General features: G+C 45.8%; 1 protein-coding gene across 43 annotated transcripts in view; it reads right to left on the minus strand.

Moving 5' to 3' along the window:
- ATP7B (ATPase copper transporting beta) overlaps positions 1–15,834 on the minus strand; it is a 79,232-nt gene that overhangs the window by 13,718 nt on the left and 49,680 nt on the right. For 20 of the 43 annotated variants that reach the window (XM_016925303.4, XM_054664966.2, XM_016925302.4 and 17 more), the window contains 7 exons: positions 13,075–13,151; positions 11,387–11,561; positions 9,550–9,783; positions 8,759–8,850; positions 1,532–1,659; positions 1,267–1,421; positions 922–1,056 (listed from right to left, as the gene is read on the minus strand). In XM_016925303.4, the coding sequence (XP_016780792.3) occupies positions 922–1,056; positions 1,267–1,421; positions 1,532–1,659; positions 8,759–8,850; positions 9,550–9,783; positions 11,387–11,561; positions 13,075–13,151 (996 nt within the window). The remainder of the gene's footprint in view (positions 1–921; positions 1,057–1,266; positions 1,422–1,531; positions 1,660–8,758; positions 8,851–9,549; positions 9,784–11,386; positions 11,562–13,074; positions 13,152–15,834) is intronic. The other 23 variants (XM_054664967.2, XM_016925307.4, XM_054664976.2 and 20 more) reach the window with 3 other exon arrangements.

Genomic DNA, 15,834 nt, shown 5'->3' on the forward strand with positions numbered 1-15,834 from the left:
GGGTAGCCTGTATTTTCCTTTCTTTTTCTGAGGTTTAATAAAACCATATTTCCTAAGATAGTGTTCTACAACCACTTTTTTAAACTCAAAAATGTATATTCCATTGCCTCACATACAATGTTTAGTAAATATTTAATTATTATAAAAAGCTATTCACACCTGGGTGCAGTGGCTCACACCTGAAATCCCAGCACTTTAGGAGGCCGAGACAGGCAGATCACCTGAGGTCAGGAGTTCGAAGCCAGCCTGACTAACATGGTGAAACCCCATCTCTGCTAAAAATACAAAAATTAGCTGGGTGTGGTGGCATGTGCCTGTAGTCCCAGCTACTTGGGAGGCTGAGACAGGAGAACTGCTTGAACCTGGGAGGTGGAGGTTGCAGTGAACCGAGATCAAGCCACTGCACTCCAGCCTGGAAAACAGAGGGAGACTCCATCTCAAATAAATAAATAAATAAACACACAAACATAAAAAGCTATTTACATTACTTGGGAAGCCGGGAGGTCAAAGATGGTACTAGTAAATATATACATCAAAAGATATTTTTCTTAAAATGTGTTAAATAATATTATCATGCCATTGACATTTAAAGTGAACTATTTTCTATGATGTATGCCTCATAACCTCAAAAAGGACCAATAATACATATTGTAAATGCTTCGAGCATTACAACTGAGCACCAATTGGTGTCTGTGAAAATTATCTAAGTAGAATGTAAAGGAGATCTTTAATAGAAACCTGCAGAAGGAGAGTGACTGTTTATCCTACTCTGGCTTAGATTTTGCTGTCAATAAGAGAAGCAAGCAAATAAAATGTAATGAATAATTAAAGCCCAGTGAATCTAAGATATGAAAGAACAGGATCAATGTCAGTAGATTATTTAAAACACAACCACCATATAGCCCAAGGCATTCAACTTACAGGAAAGTATTTCTGAACAACACCAAAATCGATAAAACCGATTACAATCCATACCACCAACGTCAAAGTTGACATGATGATGATAAATGGGACAAAATATCCACTAAACCGGTCAGCCAGCTGCTGAATGGGTGCCTATGAAAATAAAACACCAAGACCATGGGAAATTACAAACTACGAAGAAATAAAACACCTCAAGCATGGATAAGGATTGGGATAATCTCCTTCATTTAACCACATTTACTAATCAATCTCTACTCAATAAAACTGTCTGATTTCCCAGAACTCTTCACATAATTTCTAAAACAAGAAAGATGAAGTTAGTTTTAAAAATTTCTTCATTACCTTTGACATCTGAGCCTCTTCCACCAGTTTCACAATCTGAGCCAAAGTGGTGTCATTGCCCACGTGGGTAGCTTTAATGAGCACAGAGCCATGTGCATTTATAGACCCCGCAATTACAGTGCTTCCAGGTTTCTTAGTGACTGGCATGGCTTCTCCTAGACGTAGGAAAGAGACAACTGTCACTTGCTCAGCCCCATCCAGCACTCATGTGACCTGACAGCTGCTATGATATCCGCCTGAGGGAATATGAAACAAGCCATCTCACCTGTGATGAGGGACTCATCAGCCATGGTATTGCCTTCCAGGACTTTCCCATCCACTGGAAACTTTCCCCCAGGGACCACCTTGACGATATCGCCCCGCTGCACCAGCTCCATGGGGACTTGCTCCTCCCTGCAACAAACGCCACTTATCACTCACATGGCCACTCATTAGGTCACCGGGTCAGGTTCTAGGCCAGCTGTTACACTAGTTACACTGTATTTGCTTATACTGAGCAACAGTATTCATCTGATCTGTTCATTTACAGATATTTATCGTGCAGCTGCTGAATACCAGGCACTGTTCTAGGCACTGGTGATACAGCTGTGAATGGCACAGCAAAGGCCCTACTACCTCATGAAGACAAGTTCTGTGGTGGTAATGGACAACAAGCAAGATAGAATCAGGTATTAAATATTAATAAATGCTGTGATGAAAATAAACCAGGATAATGTGACTGGAGGGCTTCTTAGAGTGGCAGAGGGAGGAGGAGACATGGAAGGGCTTCTCTGGGAAGGTAACATTTAAGCTGAGACCTGCATGCCAAGAAGGTCCAACACACAGGGAAAGGAAGTTCACGGAGAGAAAACAACTGACACAAAGGTTTAAGGCAGGCAGGAAGGGTGCGTCTGAGAAACAGCAAGAAAGCAAGCAAGGCTGGCAGGAAGTAAGTGACGTGCAAGTTGAGGTCAGAGAAGCAGGCAGAGTCCAGATCATGCCGGGTCTCCTTGAGCAGAGCATGGGTTTTGGATGTAAGGCTTTTAGCAGGAAAGTGACACAATCTGATTCACATTTAAGTGATCTCTTTGGCTGCTGCATGAGAATGGGCTGTAGGGATGATCACAGGAGTGAGGGGGAGAGTCAGGCTGTTGCAGCAGCCCAAGCGGAAGATGGAAGTAACCTGGACTACAGAGAGAGGGAGAAGAAATACACAGCATATTCTTAGATCATGTGTTAACAAGATGTGAAAATGCACTGAATGTGAGGGTAAAGAAAGGAATCAAAGATGAGCTCCAAATTTTCATTTTGAGCAACTGGGTGGATAGAGAAACCATTTGATGAGATGGAGATGATTATGGAGAAGCAGCTAAGGGAGGGTGAGGGAAGAGAAGGGGAAGGGATGGAGAGAAATGGTTCATTTTGACATGTCGGGTTTGAGATGCCTATTTGACTTCCATGTAGAAATGCCAACTAGGGAGCTGAAAATATGAGTCTGAAGTGGAAAGAAGAGGTCAGAGGTAGAGAACAAACCTGAGAGCTGTCACATGTAGATAGATCATATAAGCGCCCCTAGGAGTGACGGGGAAAACACAGAAGGGGTCCTAGAACTCATCCCTGAGACACTCCACTATCTGAAAGCTGAGCAGAAGCTGAAGGACCAGCCAGTGACACAGGAGGAAAATGAGAGTGGGGATGAGGAGGAGGAGGAGGGAGCACCCATCCAACCGCATCAAACGCTGCACAAGTAGTTCCACAGGGGCAAATATATGTAAAATTCATCACACTCTACACGTACGGTTTGTGTGTTGCAGTGAATGTGAGTTACACATTGAAAAAAGAAAAAAAATCAAAGAAACAGACAAGGGGGAAATACTGGTGAGAGACTGAAATGACTTAACACAAGCAATGTTGGATTGGGGTATATGGAAATTACTTGATGGCACTGGCCAAACCAAGTTCAGAAACTGGTAAAGGCAGAGGCTCAACTAGAATGGGCTGAGAGAGCACGCGGTGAGAAGGCAAAGACAACAGCGAAAGTCACGTTTTTAAAGAAGGCTTTTGTGAAGGAACAGAAAAACAGAGCAGTAGAAGGGAGGGTGGATTAAAGTGGGGATTGTGTCTTGTACATACATGTGAACTGTGTGCTAGTGGGACATGTCCTGCAGAGACAGAGATGCTGGGCGGGGAGAGGAGAAGACGGCAGGAACAGAGACAAAGCCAGAGGGAGGGCACCCACGGCCCAGGGCCAGCTTCAGCAGCAGCTCACTAAAAGCATGGCATGGGCCCAACAGAATTAATTGTATAGGTAATACTGGCTCATGAGCTAATGGTCAACAAGCCAGAAGAGCATGCATGGAAAGCAAGCAGGGCTCTGAGGTTATTTTACACCTTCCTTTCATTCTACAAAGACTACATTTAAACTATCACAGGGACAAAAGCCATCTTACTTACTTGAGAAGGAGAAATAGACATTTACTGAGTGCTAGGAACTGTGCTAGATTTTTACATGTTTTACCTCACTGAATCTTCCCAGACACATACAAGGTGAGTCTTATTATCCTCATTTCAGCAAAACCTGAAGATGTCTTAGAAAGGCACAAAATTGAACATACATGCCCACTTATTTAAATGTTGCTATGTACAAATATATAAAACTTAGTAACTACCATATGCAGGCATGTATGTTAAATATTTGCATCATTTTCCTTTGTAAAAATTGTTCAGGAACAGTCTCTGTGCTATGAGGATTCAAGGCTTGTGTGGCTACCTCCTATGATTATGTGAGATGCTTAGTATGGCACCTGCACACAGTAAGTGCCCAAATGAATGCCGGTGATTTTTATTATCACCTAATTGACATTTTCATATTGATTGGCCTCTTGTGTACCAAGCACCAGGGTAGGCTGGGGTTACAAACAGGACAGAGTAGAGCCTTCCTCTCAGGAGGTTTATAGCCTCATAACTAAAAGCAGACACACAAATGGACAGTTAAGACACACACACAGAAAGTTCAATCATGGCAACCAAAATAAATGGAGTACTGAAAAGGAGACTTTCAAAGACTGAAGTCTTTAGTGCTGGGAGTATACCTGTGTAAATCTGTTTGGTGGCTGAGTGAGCCAGGAGAAGGGAAGGATCTCGACAACCCAAGAATATTCTCTGCTTATTTTTAAAGTCCTCCAGCGATGGAGAAGTCCAGGCTGAACATTGCCCTTGAGGCCCCCTCTGTACAACCTGGAGGATTTATCATCCCACAGAGGTCTCCACATGGCCTGAGAAGCCCAAGTCGGGAGGAGGAGCTCCCTGCATTCAATTTAGAAATGAAAGACCCCAAGAACTAAAGGTCAGACCCTCCTCCAGCAGAACCTAATCACTAAGTTTTAAAATGTCCACTTCTGTAAGGAGACTTAAAATTGGCACGAATGTACAGTTGGGTGTCTAAGAAATCTTTAGTAATGCTAATCTCTGTTAAATCTAACTTTGAGTTTCTCCTTTGATCTAAATTAACCACATTTTTCTAACTCTAAGCAGATTACAAGGAATAGTCCTTTATGAGAGTTAATGTGGCTCCTACTGGTGAATCTCAATAGCATGTATTCTTCAGAAGCTACTATTCCTCTCCAAGTGCTGAGCGATAGGAACCCTCTTAATTAAAAGACAGTGGTTTGTTTCATAGCACTTCATCTTTAAGAGTTTCTGCCAGGAATCTGTTTACTTCACTTGTCTCCTCTCTTCTACTCCCCTTCCTCATTAAACACAAGTTAAGAAAACAAAGAAAAAACTTATAGCATTATGGTCACTGGTCTAGATATGATTTGTAATTTGTTTCCCCATCAATTGTAAAAAAAAAAAAAAAACAGAAAATTTCAACGTGGGAGACTGGGGATGGGGCTGTGCAAGCCTTTTAATGTCAAGCACACACATGCATGTGTGCAGTAAGTTTCTTTAACATCTGACAGCAGTTTCATTCCACTAATGAGTATCTCAGCACCCGCCATGTTTACATCCCAGGGTGGCTGAGGCACAGAGTGCTCTGAGAGCACTGAGGAGCCACAGCTGAGCCAGGCCTGGGGAATCAGGAAAGGCTTCTGGAGGATGCAACTTCCATGCTGAGCCCTGAAGGCAAGGAGCCAGGCAAAGGATAAGGAAGAAGGGAGTTCAGAGGGAAGGAAGGATGTGTGCAGAGGTCTGCAGAGAGAGGCAGTCCCTTCCTGGGACCTGCCAGTGGTGCAGGGCAGCTGGAGCACAACGCAGGGGATGGCAAGACAGGCTGGGCTCAACAGGCATGTAGGTGGATGCCAGGCCTCACTGCCATGTTAGGAAGGTGGTTTTGATCCTAAGGACAGCATGCAGCCATTGAAGGATTTTCAAATATGATCAATTTGTGCTTTCAGAAAGCACTGTAATATGATCAATTTGTGCTTTCAGAAAGATCACTGGTTTGAATGTGGAAAAATACTGGATTGATAAATGGCTGCAAGCAGTATGAAGAGAAAGCTGCGGTGTTTTAGGGGCAAGGCCACGGTGGCCTGAACCAGCATGGTGCCAGTGGATGACGCCCCTAGAGACGGAGGTGCTAGAACCATGACGATGGACTGTAGATGTGTGAATGAGGGTAGGCAGGCATTGTAGAGGACACACTGGGAGCTGGCATGAGGGTGCCTTTGCCTGAGACAGACAGGCACCAAGGAAGGGGAATATTTTTGGGGAAAAAGTGGGGGAAGGTGAAGAAGAATACAGACAGGCCGAGTCTGAGCCTTTACCAGTCACCCAAGAAAAACACTCCAACCAGCAGGTAGTCTCTGGGATCTAGGCGTAGGTTTGAGAATGAGCTTCTCACGGCTGTTAACCAAAGACGTGGGAGAGTGAGACGTCCCAGTGACGGTGTGTAACACACAAAGACAGAGGCACTACCACCAGAACCCCAAGGACCATCCACAAGGGAAAAGGAGAGAAGAAAGCCCATGGAGACTAAGCAGCAGCAGCAGCAAGGAAACTACAGTGTGCCAGACGGATCGCACCTGGAAACGCTGCCAGCACCCAAGACTTGGAGTAAAGAGAAAGCACAAGTGTCCCCAGCAAAGGGATGGTCAGAGGAGGAAGCCCAAGCCTCAGTGAAAGAGGGCAGTTATGCGAGAACCCCTGGGGGCCTTCAGATGGTGCCATGGACCAAAGGCACAAGCAGAGGCCCAGACGCGGGAGGGCACTGTGGGAGGCAGAGTCACTGGGAGACCAGTGTCCAGTGCACCTCAAAGCACAGAATGGTTGAGCTCAGGGGAGGCCTAGACTGCAGCAATCCAGGCAGCAGTGGGTGCAGCCTTGGCCTGGGACAGAGGGGTGGGCTCGGGGTGTGCTGTCAGGAGGCAAGTAGGAATGACCACATCCAAACAGTGAGCCAAAGGCAGAATGAACTCTGGTCTTCTGGCCCCTAGCTTAATAATGTCCTGTCATGTTGCATGGTAGTAGTCAGGCCGTGCGTCCCCAGCCAAAAAATGAATCGGCATTCTTGGAAAAGAACTGAGTTATGACAAGTGCTGCACACACCCCGTGGGCACTTCGGCCGGCAGATGCCTTCTCCTCCTGTTCAGATCCCTGGAATAGTTCCAAGCAACTGCAGTCAGTGCCATCAGAGGCGCCTCAAACTGTACCGAAGACCCTAGCAAGGCGAGTTGGAGGAAACATGAGTCAAAACCAACACAGCTGCCAGCGGCTTGGCTCCCCGTCTGAACATTTTCACTTCTCAGAAACTTTCATGCAATTAATTTATAAGAGAAAAAAAAAAAAAAAAGAAGCCAAGGCATGTGACTGCTGCAGACCCATGGCACAGCAGAGCCCAGCATGCCAGGTGCCGTCACACAGGGTCCTGTTTGGGGGCAGCGCAGCACAGTGGCTGAGGGGGGCTCTGTGCCTCCAGGGTTCCAATCCCAGCTCTGTTGCCTGCCTACCATGGACTCTGGGGATATTACTCCACCTCGCTGCACTTGGCTTTTCCTGAGGAAAGCTGGGATGATGACAGTGCTGCCTCACGGAACAGCTACAGAGTGGAACTAGACGATCTGTGGCAAGTGCTGGGGAGTGAGCCTGGAACACCAGAAGGACTCAAATCTCAGCTGCCAGTCCTACAATTGTGATGATCATTTAAAAGCCAGGATCCAGAACAAAACCAGTGCCACCACGCGGCAGCCAGCCTGCACCTCATGAACACTCATGCATCTGTGTGGCCCCGGTCAGTTCCTCTACTCACCTGGGGCGTGCCCAGGGCCAGCTGCACCAGCCCTGCAGACCCCATGGGGAAGCAAGGGGTCTGTCTCAGCCTTCACGCCCAGGCCTCCAGGACACAGCTAGGGCAGGCTGGCTCCAGCAACAGTGTGATACATGGACAAGGGCACACAAGGGAGGGGCAAGGCACAACGCCTCTGACAATGGGAGTGGTTAGAGTCTGCATGACATCGGAGGATAAGAATCAGAGACACCAAAAACCACTGAGAAAACCAACAGAGAAAGGTTCCCGGGTAGAGGCATTGGAGGAGACGCCTCTCCCACCAACAGGGCAGGAGTGGGAGGTGCCACAGAGGAGGCTAGCTGTGTAGGCTGAGGGACAGGGAACTGGAGGGTTTCCATCTGAACACTTCTCCTTCCAGTAGTCCGAAGTGAGACCACAGGCTAATAGAAAATATGGTGGGACCAGGGAGAGATTTTAGGAATATGAAGGAGGGCTGAAATAACCATTGCCTAGAATATAAAAAAGAAGCTAACCCCAAGGAAATACAGAAGCCTTAATTAGAAAAATTTCCATATTATTAAATATGCATTAAGAGTCAGTGTGTGTAAAGGTTAAGAAAATAGACTCTGGATCCACCAGCCTGGGTTACATCCCAATTCCATTACTGAATACCTGTGTGACCTTGGGCCAGTTGCTTAGCCTCTCTGAACCTCAGCTTCCTCATCTGTAAATTAAGAGTAATAATAGTCCCTTCCTCAGAAAGTTTCCATCTTTGGTTAGATTAAATACAAAGAGATTAGAATAGTGTCTAGCAAACAATAAATGCAACAAGAGTTTCCAGGAATAATAATAATAATTATTTTTAATATCAGGCAACCTTAAGAAGAAGATAAATTTCTCCTTCAATTTTTATTCTTTAGCAAGTTGAAGTCCTTATCTCTCTGCCTGTCTGAATGTGTATCTTACTAGGAAGGCCTAGTTCATACTCTGTGTTCTCTGTGAAGTTTCCCTTGACCACCCACCACTGGCCTTCCACTTCTTAATTCCTGGAATACTAATCATCTACACCTCCCATGTGCCATTTGGCACACACACACCACCTACAAATCTTGCTAGTTTTGTAGTTCAATGCCTTGCTTTCGTAGCTGGATTGAGAGTGGTGATCTTACTGTGTCTCTGCCCACACTCACAAGGTCTATTGCAATGTCAATACAACATGGGCATCTGATGCAGCTCACACAGATTGATAGATACCAACCACAAAGACATTTGATAACCACAACTCACCTGATGATTAAATTGTCCTCACCAAGGGTCACAACGGTGGCTTCTGTGGCTTGGAGAGACATGAGTTTAGCCAGGGCTTCTGAGGTTTTGCTCTAGGAAATAACCAGAATGTGAAATGAGAGCTATCGAAAGCAGACCTGTCCAAACCCAGCCTGAGAGTCACAAGCGTGGTGTTAGAGACAGCTGGTGCGAGAGAAACAGCCGCACAGCACGATAAAAGGCTCTGCAGGTGGGCATTACTTGCTATCCACCACACATGGCCACATGTCACTTCCACACTGATGCACAGTGCCTGTGCCACTAAAGTTTGGGAATTACATTTCAGACTGGAAACAAACATCAGTCTTCCCACTGACCATTTTCTTTTAGGTTCAATCTAATTTCTTTTAGGGCCTGAGTTCCATTCTCTTGTAAGATACATTTCAGTGTTGGGGACAATGAAGGGTGTTAAAAATGGCATGACCTTGAGGAGGATGTATGGATGTCTAGACCAACTACATATTCAGTTTTGCACCAAGAGACAATGTAGGCTCTGCCCTGAAGGCCAGGGTTCTTTAGTTTACACAATACACCTGAATGATGGTTTTAATAATTAACCAGATTAGCTGGGATTTCAGAAGTAGTGACCAATTTGGAGATTAGTGACTAGAGCACCTTAATTATATGGAGGTTTCCTATTTCTTTAAGTCTCTATGCTGTGTATAATTAGTAATTCTAAACATGGTGTTCAGAGGAAGTGAGATTTGTTTACTGAAGGAGCAGCTCTTTTCTGAACCTGAAGCTGCTGTTACCTTTGCCAAGTGTTCCAGCCACCGGCCCAGGGCAATGAACACGAAGAGCATGGGGGGCGTGTCGAAGAATGTCACAGGGCTCCTCTCCGCCTTCTCAGCCACAGCAACCACCAGGATGACCAGAGAATAAACATAAGCAATGCTTGTGGCCAGGACGATGAGCACGTCCATGTTGGCTGACCTGTGTCTCAGAGATTTGTAGGCCTGAACGTAGAAGTACCACCCACCGAGGAGCTGAAAGACAAGGACAGTGAAGGCTGCCAGCAAGTAGGGAGGAGAGTTCAATGAGCGACACAGGGCCAAGGGCCCTCGGGATGGCAAAACCTCTAGCTTTGTGCACAGTCGTGACAGTACTTCTTCCTCTGTGATGGGCGTTTATGAAATATACTTTCCAATTCAGAGGACTACTGTCCACAGGAATGGATGACCAAGAACATGTGAGACCTTTAAAACCCAGTGCATACAACACAAATGTCCTCTAATAAGAGAATGGTGAAAAGTTGGGGAAAAAAATCACGACTCATTTGTACTGTAGACAGCACAAGGCATTCCATTCCCTAAAGAGAATGGGCTCTATCTATAACCCACTGGCATAAAAGATGTCTAATACCTGGTTAAGGGAAAAAGCCAGCTGCACATCAGTCTATCTTGTATGATCCCATTTCAGTTAAAAAAGTCTGTATCTGTATTACGTGAACATATACATACACATACACGCAAGTGTGCATTTTCTCTATATAAAGATTTGGAGAGATTAATGCCCAACTATTAATATCACCATAGCAACACTGGGGAATGAGATTGGGCGGGAGGCAGAATGTCATCAGTGAAAGGGCATCTTCCTCTTTTCTTCTTATACTTCAGTACAGTTTGAATTGTTAATAATAAGTGTACATTACACTTATAATCAAACAAAATATAGAAAAACACAAATTCAGGCTGGGTGCAGTGGCTCACACCTGTCATCTCAGTGCTTTGGGAGACTGAGCTTGGAGGACTGCTGGAGGCCAGGAGTTTGAGACCAACCTGGGCACATAGCAAGACCCTATCTAGCCAGGCATGGTGGCAGGCGCCTGTGGTCCTAGCTACTCAGGAGGCTGAGGTGGGAGGATCGCTTGAGCCCAGGAGTTGAAGACTACAGTGAACTATGATCACATCACTGAACTCCAGCCTGGGTGACAGGGTGAGACCCTGTCTCAAAAAAAAAAAAAAAAAAAAATCCAGCCTACCAATGCTTGCCCCCAAATAGCCCCTAAACATTCCAATATTAGGACAAGGATTTAGTTTTATATTCCAAAATATACGCATAGAGGGCACACTTCCCACCAGACACACAGCTAGTTCCTTAATATCACCACCAAAGCAGACATTTCATGCCTTTCTCTTTTAAATTATAACTTCCTGAAAGACAAGGACCATATCTCCACCTCTTAAGATAGAACACTCAAGAGTGGCATGGGCTCAAGGGTGATCCAGTTGTTGCTTCCAGCAACGAACGTAAATTAACCTAAACAATATGCACATTGGAGACACAGAGTTCACCACACCTTGCAGCAAGGAGGTTGCTATTCCAGGGACAGTTCTGATCACTTGCAATCAACTGAAACTGACAGTGAAACCAGGCCCTTAGTAGTCCCCCACACTGGGGGGGCCCCAAGCCCCAACTACTGGTCATTAAGAGAGAAAAAAAGCAGCAACTGCCTGGGTGGGGCAGGAAAGCTGCAATAAAGTGCCATTTAAACCAAGCTAAAGCACTATGTTTGCGCTTAGCAGGCAGAATATCTGAGGGCCACACACAGCATGGAGGGGAGAGGTCTGCCCACTTTCTCATACATACCTGGACAAAGGTACACAAGATAAAGAAGATGAGATTTAGAATGGACAGTCCTGGAATGATGTTGTGGTCCAGGACCATGGACTGGTGGGGCTCATTGCTGGGTATCAGCATATAGATCATTAAGGCCATGACAGGGATGCCAAACACCAGGCTGCACAGGAAAGACTTCTTCCACCTGGAAAGCAAATGCAGCAACACAGATATATCAGATGCTGCCTGTCACCTGGATTACAAGCCACTCCCCTCCTGAGGACACAGTTTAAGACCTGCCTTTGTCACATGTTTGGGACAGACCACCAAGGGTTAAAATGAAAGTAAGAACTCTCTCTCTCTGACACTGGCCATCTGAGGGAGCATCTAGAGGTCTAAACATCACTATAAAGAGGTTCCAAAGATGTTGAGGCCCAGCCCCTGCCTTCACATACTGTGGTTACCTCCAATTTAAGGGTGAGGCAAGTGAGGCCCCAAAGCTGAGAATCTAGCCCCAAAGGTGCCTACCATCCTCGGCCTATGGTTGCCTATAGCTTTCTTTTCAAAATGCAATCTTATACAGACCCCCAAAGAAAAAAATAGATAAAAGCAGTATTTTATTAGTATAAACTTATACATTCTATCTTTAAACAATTATTTAAAATAGAGTCCATGAGAACAGTGATCACTGGCTGTCTCAATGAACACCATAGTTTGGAATCGGGGGTCATGGCCGACAGCTGTGGTCTCATGTTAGCTGCAGCATCCATGAAATTCCAACCGAGTGGTTGTGGAACCTCAAATGCACCTAAAACATGACATGAAAACCACTGGCCTTTGAGGCTGAAGTCTTAGGCTGTTGGACTGCTACCCAAGAACCAGACCCCCAACTGGCTGTTCAGATGCCTCTCCTGTAAGCTCCTCCTGTGCCCCAGGCATGCCTACTGAACCAAGCCACAGCAGTCCCCGAGGGTACCCGCCACCAATTCCTTCAGCCAAGCAAACTTCCACTCATTCTTTGAGGCTCAGATCTTATGTCTCCTGCTTGGAGTTTTCCTAGACCTTCCAGAATCTGCCAGAGCCATTGATTTCATTGCTCACTCACTCTTTCTCAGCCAGACTATGGGCCCCTCCGAGACAGGGAAAGTATTTATCCCCAGCACCTAGCACACTGCCCTGCACACAACAGCAGCCTTTATGGTGCTGAATGAGTAACTGGCCATCTGAAATAATGAATGATCTCAGGTCTCCCGCGCCTGGGCCATTTTCTTTCCACTCAGCCATTATGCCTGCCTTCAAATTCTAGTTCTAGAACCCATGCAAATAAAGTCTGAAAACATTGTCAAAGGAAAAAAATCTACACTCTCTCCCTCCCTCCCAACTTAAGTGCTGTCCAATCTGTTAGCTAAAGGTAGCTAAATTGAAATTCCTTAAAAATTAAAAATTCATTTCCACAGTCACACTAGCTGCATTTGAAGTGCTCACTAGCTACGTGTGACTAGCGGCTATCACACTGGGCAGTGCAGATACAGAACACTGCCATCATTCCAGAACTTCTTTTGGACAGCACTGTTTCAGAGGGTTCACATTACAAGGGTAAAGGCAGGTAATCCAGGAGGAAGGCACCATGGGAAGACAAGACCAGCTGGCAGAGTTGGGCCCAGGTAGAGGAAGGGACTTAGATGAGAGCTGGAGTTTATCTTTTGTGTTCTACCTACTGCTTTATTTCCATCTTGTGGTCCAAGTGACGAGCGTTGGGGTTTCTCTGGGCCAGGGAAGCATGAAAGCCAATTTCCTTGTCATTAAAAAGAGAGGGGTGGGGAAAAAGGAGGAAGGTACTTGGTTAAAATATGCATTGGTAGAAAGCACTTTTCAGCTTTGGAAATCAGAAAGCGAATCTAAAAGTGCCTCAGTAGACTTTGTGGGTTTTCTGCTTACAACTTCTTTACCCAATAGCCCTACAAACCCTGTGCAGAAGTTCAGCACTTCTGGGAAGACAGCTTCCCCAGACCCCAAAGCTGAGCAGTGCTGACTTATAATTTATACTCAGCATTTTTGAGTGAAGGAATCCCAGATACCTAATGGTCAGAAACCTTCATTCCATGTATGAGGAAACAGAAGGTGGGAGAGGATAAATACCTTGCCCAAAGCCCCACCCTTCTCAGAAGAGCTGGACTCAGAGCTCCAGCCTCCAGCTTCCAGCCCAGGCTTCTTGCCACTGTGGCAGAACTCGGCTCCTTCAGCATCTGGAAGCACAGCTTCCGCTGTGCCCCAACAGAGTCTACACCGCAATCTTGTGCTTTGCTCACAGTTTAACTCAAGAGCTTTGTCACCACGTTCATCTGACCACTGTATCTCTGATACTCTTTATGAATACACACAGGAAAAACTGCCAGGAATGCTCTTGTCTAGTAGCACAATTAAGAGAAGGGCCCCAGAACTCTGGTGCTGGGACTTTTACACAAAAATTAAAAGTTGGGGTGGGAGGAAGAGCAGCTGAGACTGTCTAAAGACAAATCCTTTTACAAGTAATACCAGCCTAATTATATTAGCAAAAAATGGCCCAGAGATGCAAGAATGGAGGACAGACATTAGCAATATTCCCCAAATAAGGTCAGCATGGATGCCACACCACACTTAGCAGGCTGGGTAGCATAGAAGCAAGTGAGATATCAGAAATCAAAAAGGGTTGGCTGGGCACAGTGGCTCACACCTGTAATCCCAGCACTTTGGGAGGCCGAGGCAGGTGGATCACCTGAGGTCAGGAGTTCGAGACCAGCCTGACAAACATGGCGAAACCCCATCTCTACTAAAAATACAAAAATTAGCCAGGCGTGGTGGTGCATACCTGTAATCCCAGCTACTTGGGAGGCTGAGGCAGGAGAATTGCTTGAACCCAGGAGGCAGAGCTTGCAGTGAGCTGAGACCGTGCCACTGCACTCCAGCCTGGGCAACAAGAGCAAAACACCAACTCAAAAAAAAAAAGAAAGAAAGAAATCAGAAATGGTGACTAAGTTGTGTTCAAAAGCACCACATGGGACTCTCCTTGCTGTTGACTGCATCAGTCTGATGTCTGAGCCTCATCAATGCCATATCACTACTGTTCTTTAAGATTTGTGGTGTACTAGACTCACAAAGGCCACTGAGCTTGGAAGCACAAGACCTGGGTTTGAACACCAGTTCTACTGTCCGTGAGCTGGGTATTGTGAGTAAAGTTACTTAACCTCTCTGAGCATCTTTCCTCAGCTGATAAAAAAGCTATGCTGTCTGCCTCCAAGGGTGGGGCCCTGGACCATCAGCAGCATGATCATTTCCATGTCAAAAAGCTTTCCCGGGGCTAGGCACGGTGGCTCATGCCTGTAATCCCACCACTTTGGGAGGCTGAGGCAGGTGGATCACCTGACGTCAGGAGTTCTAGACCAGCCTGGAAAACATGATGAAACCCCGTCTCTACTAAAAATACAAAAATTAGCCAGGCATGGTGGCAGGTGCCTGTAATCCCAACTACTCGGGGAACCGAGGCAGGAGAATCGCTTGAACCCAGGAGGCAGAGGTTGCAGTGAGCCGAGATCATGCCATCACACTCCAGCCTGGGGAACAAGAGCAAGACCACGTCTCAAAAAAAAAAAAAAAAAAACTCTCCAAGGCCGGGCACAGTGGCTTACATCTGTAATCCTAGCACTTTGGGAAGCCCAGGCAGGTGGATCACCTAAGGTGTCAGGAGTTTGAGACCGGCCTGGCCAACATGGCGAAACCCCATCTCAAGTAAAAATACAAAAATTAGCCAGGCATGGCGGTGCATGCCTGTAGTCCCAGCTACTGGGGAGACTAAGGTAGGAGAATCTCTTGACCTGGGAGGCGGAGGTTGCAGTGAGCCGAAATCATGCCACTGCACTCCAGCCTGGGCGACAGAATGAGACTCTGTCAAAAAAAGAAAGAAAAAAAAAGCTTTCCCAGGCCACATAACAGACAGCATCTCTCTTTAAACACACACACACACACACACACACACACACACACACACACACACACACAATGAAGAGAAAATTCAGGATACTACATTAAGCCTGCTATAAGAGGCTTCATTTCATAAGCGATTTTATAACATGTAGTTCCCACTAAACTTAATTTATCCTTACTAGCTGTTACAAGTTAATCTTTTTCAGTTTTGACTGCCTTAACCCATTCAGATCACCACTAATGCTCATTCTCTTATAGCCTAGTATTGTATAAAATGTAAAAAGGAAATAGCATGTCTGTGGACAAACTGGGAAGGGAGTAAGAGGCAGGGCATGCATGAAAATTCTCACTGATTTTCCAAAGCAGAAGCGGCCAAGCTCTCCACAACAAGAGTGGCCTGGCATACTGGCAAAATGTGGATCATTTTTTCCAAGGCCAACATTCCTTTGCTCTACAGATACTTGGTTTGGGCAAAGATCACACTTAAAAATTACAATTAGGCACTTTAACCCTATGTA

The sequence above is a fragment of the Pan troglodytes genome, chromosome 14 (assembly GCF_028858775.2).
Source record: "Pan troglodytes isolate AG18354 chromosome 14, NHGRI_mPanTro3-v2.0_pri, whole genome shotgun sequence".
Lineage (NCBI taxonomy): Eukaryota > Metazoa > Chordata > Mammalia > Primates > Hominidae > Pan > Pan troglodytes.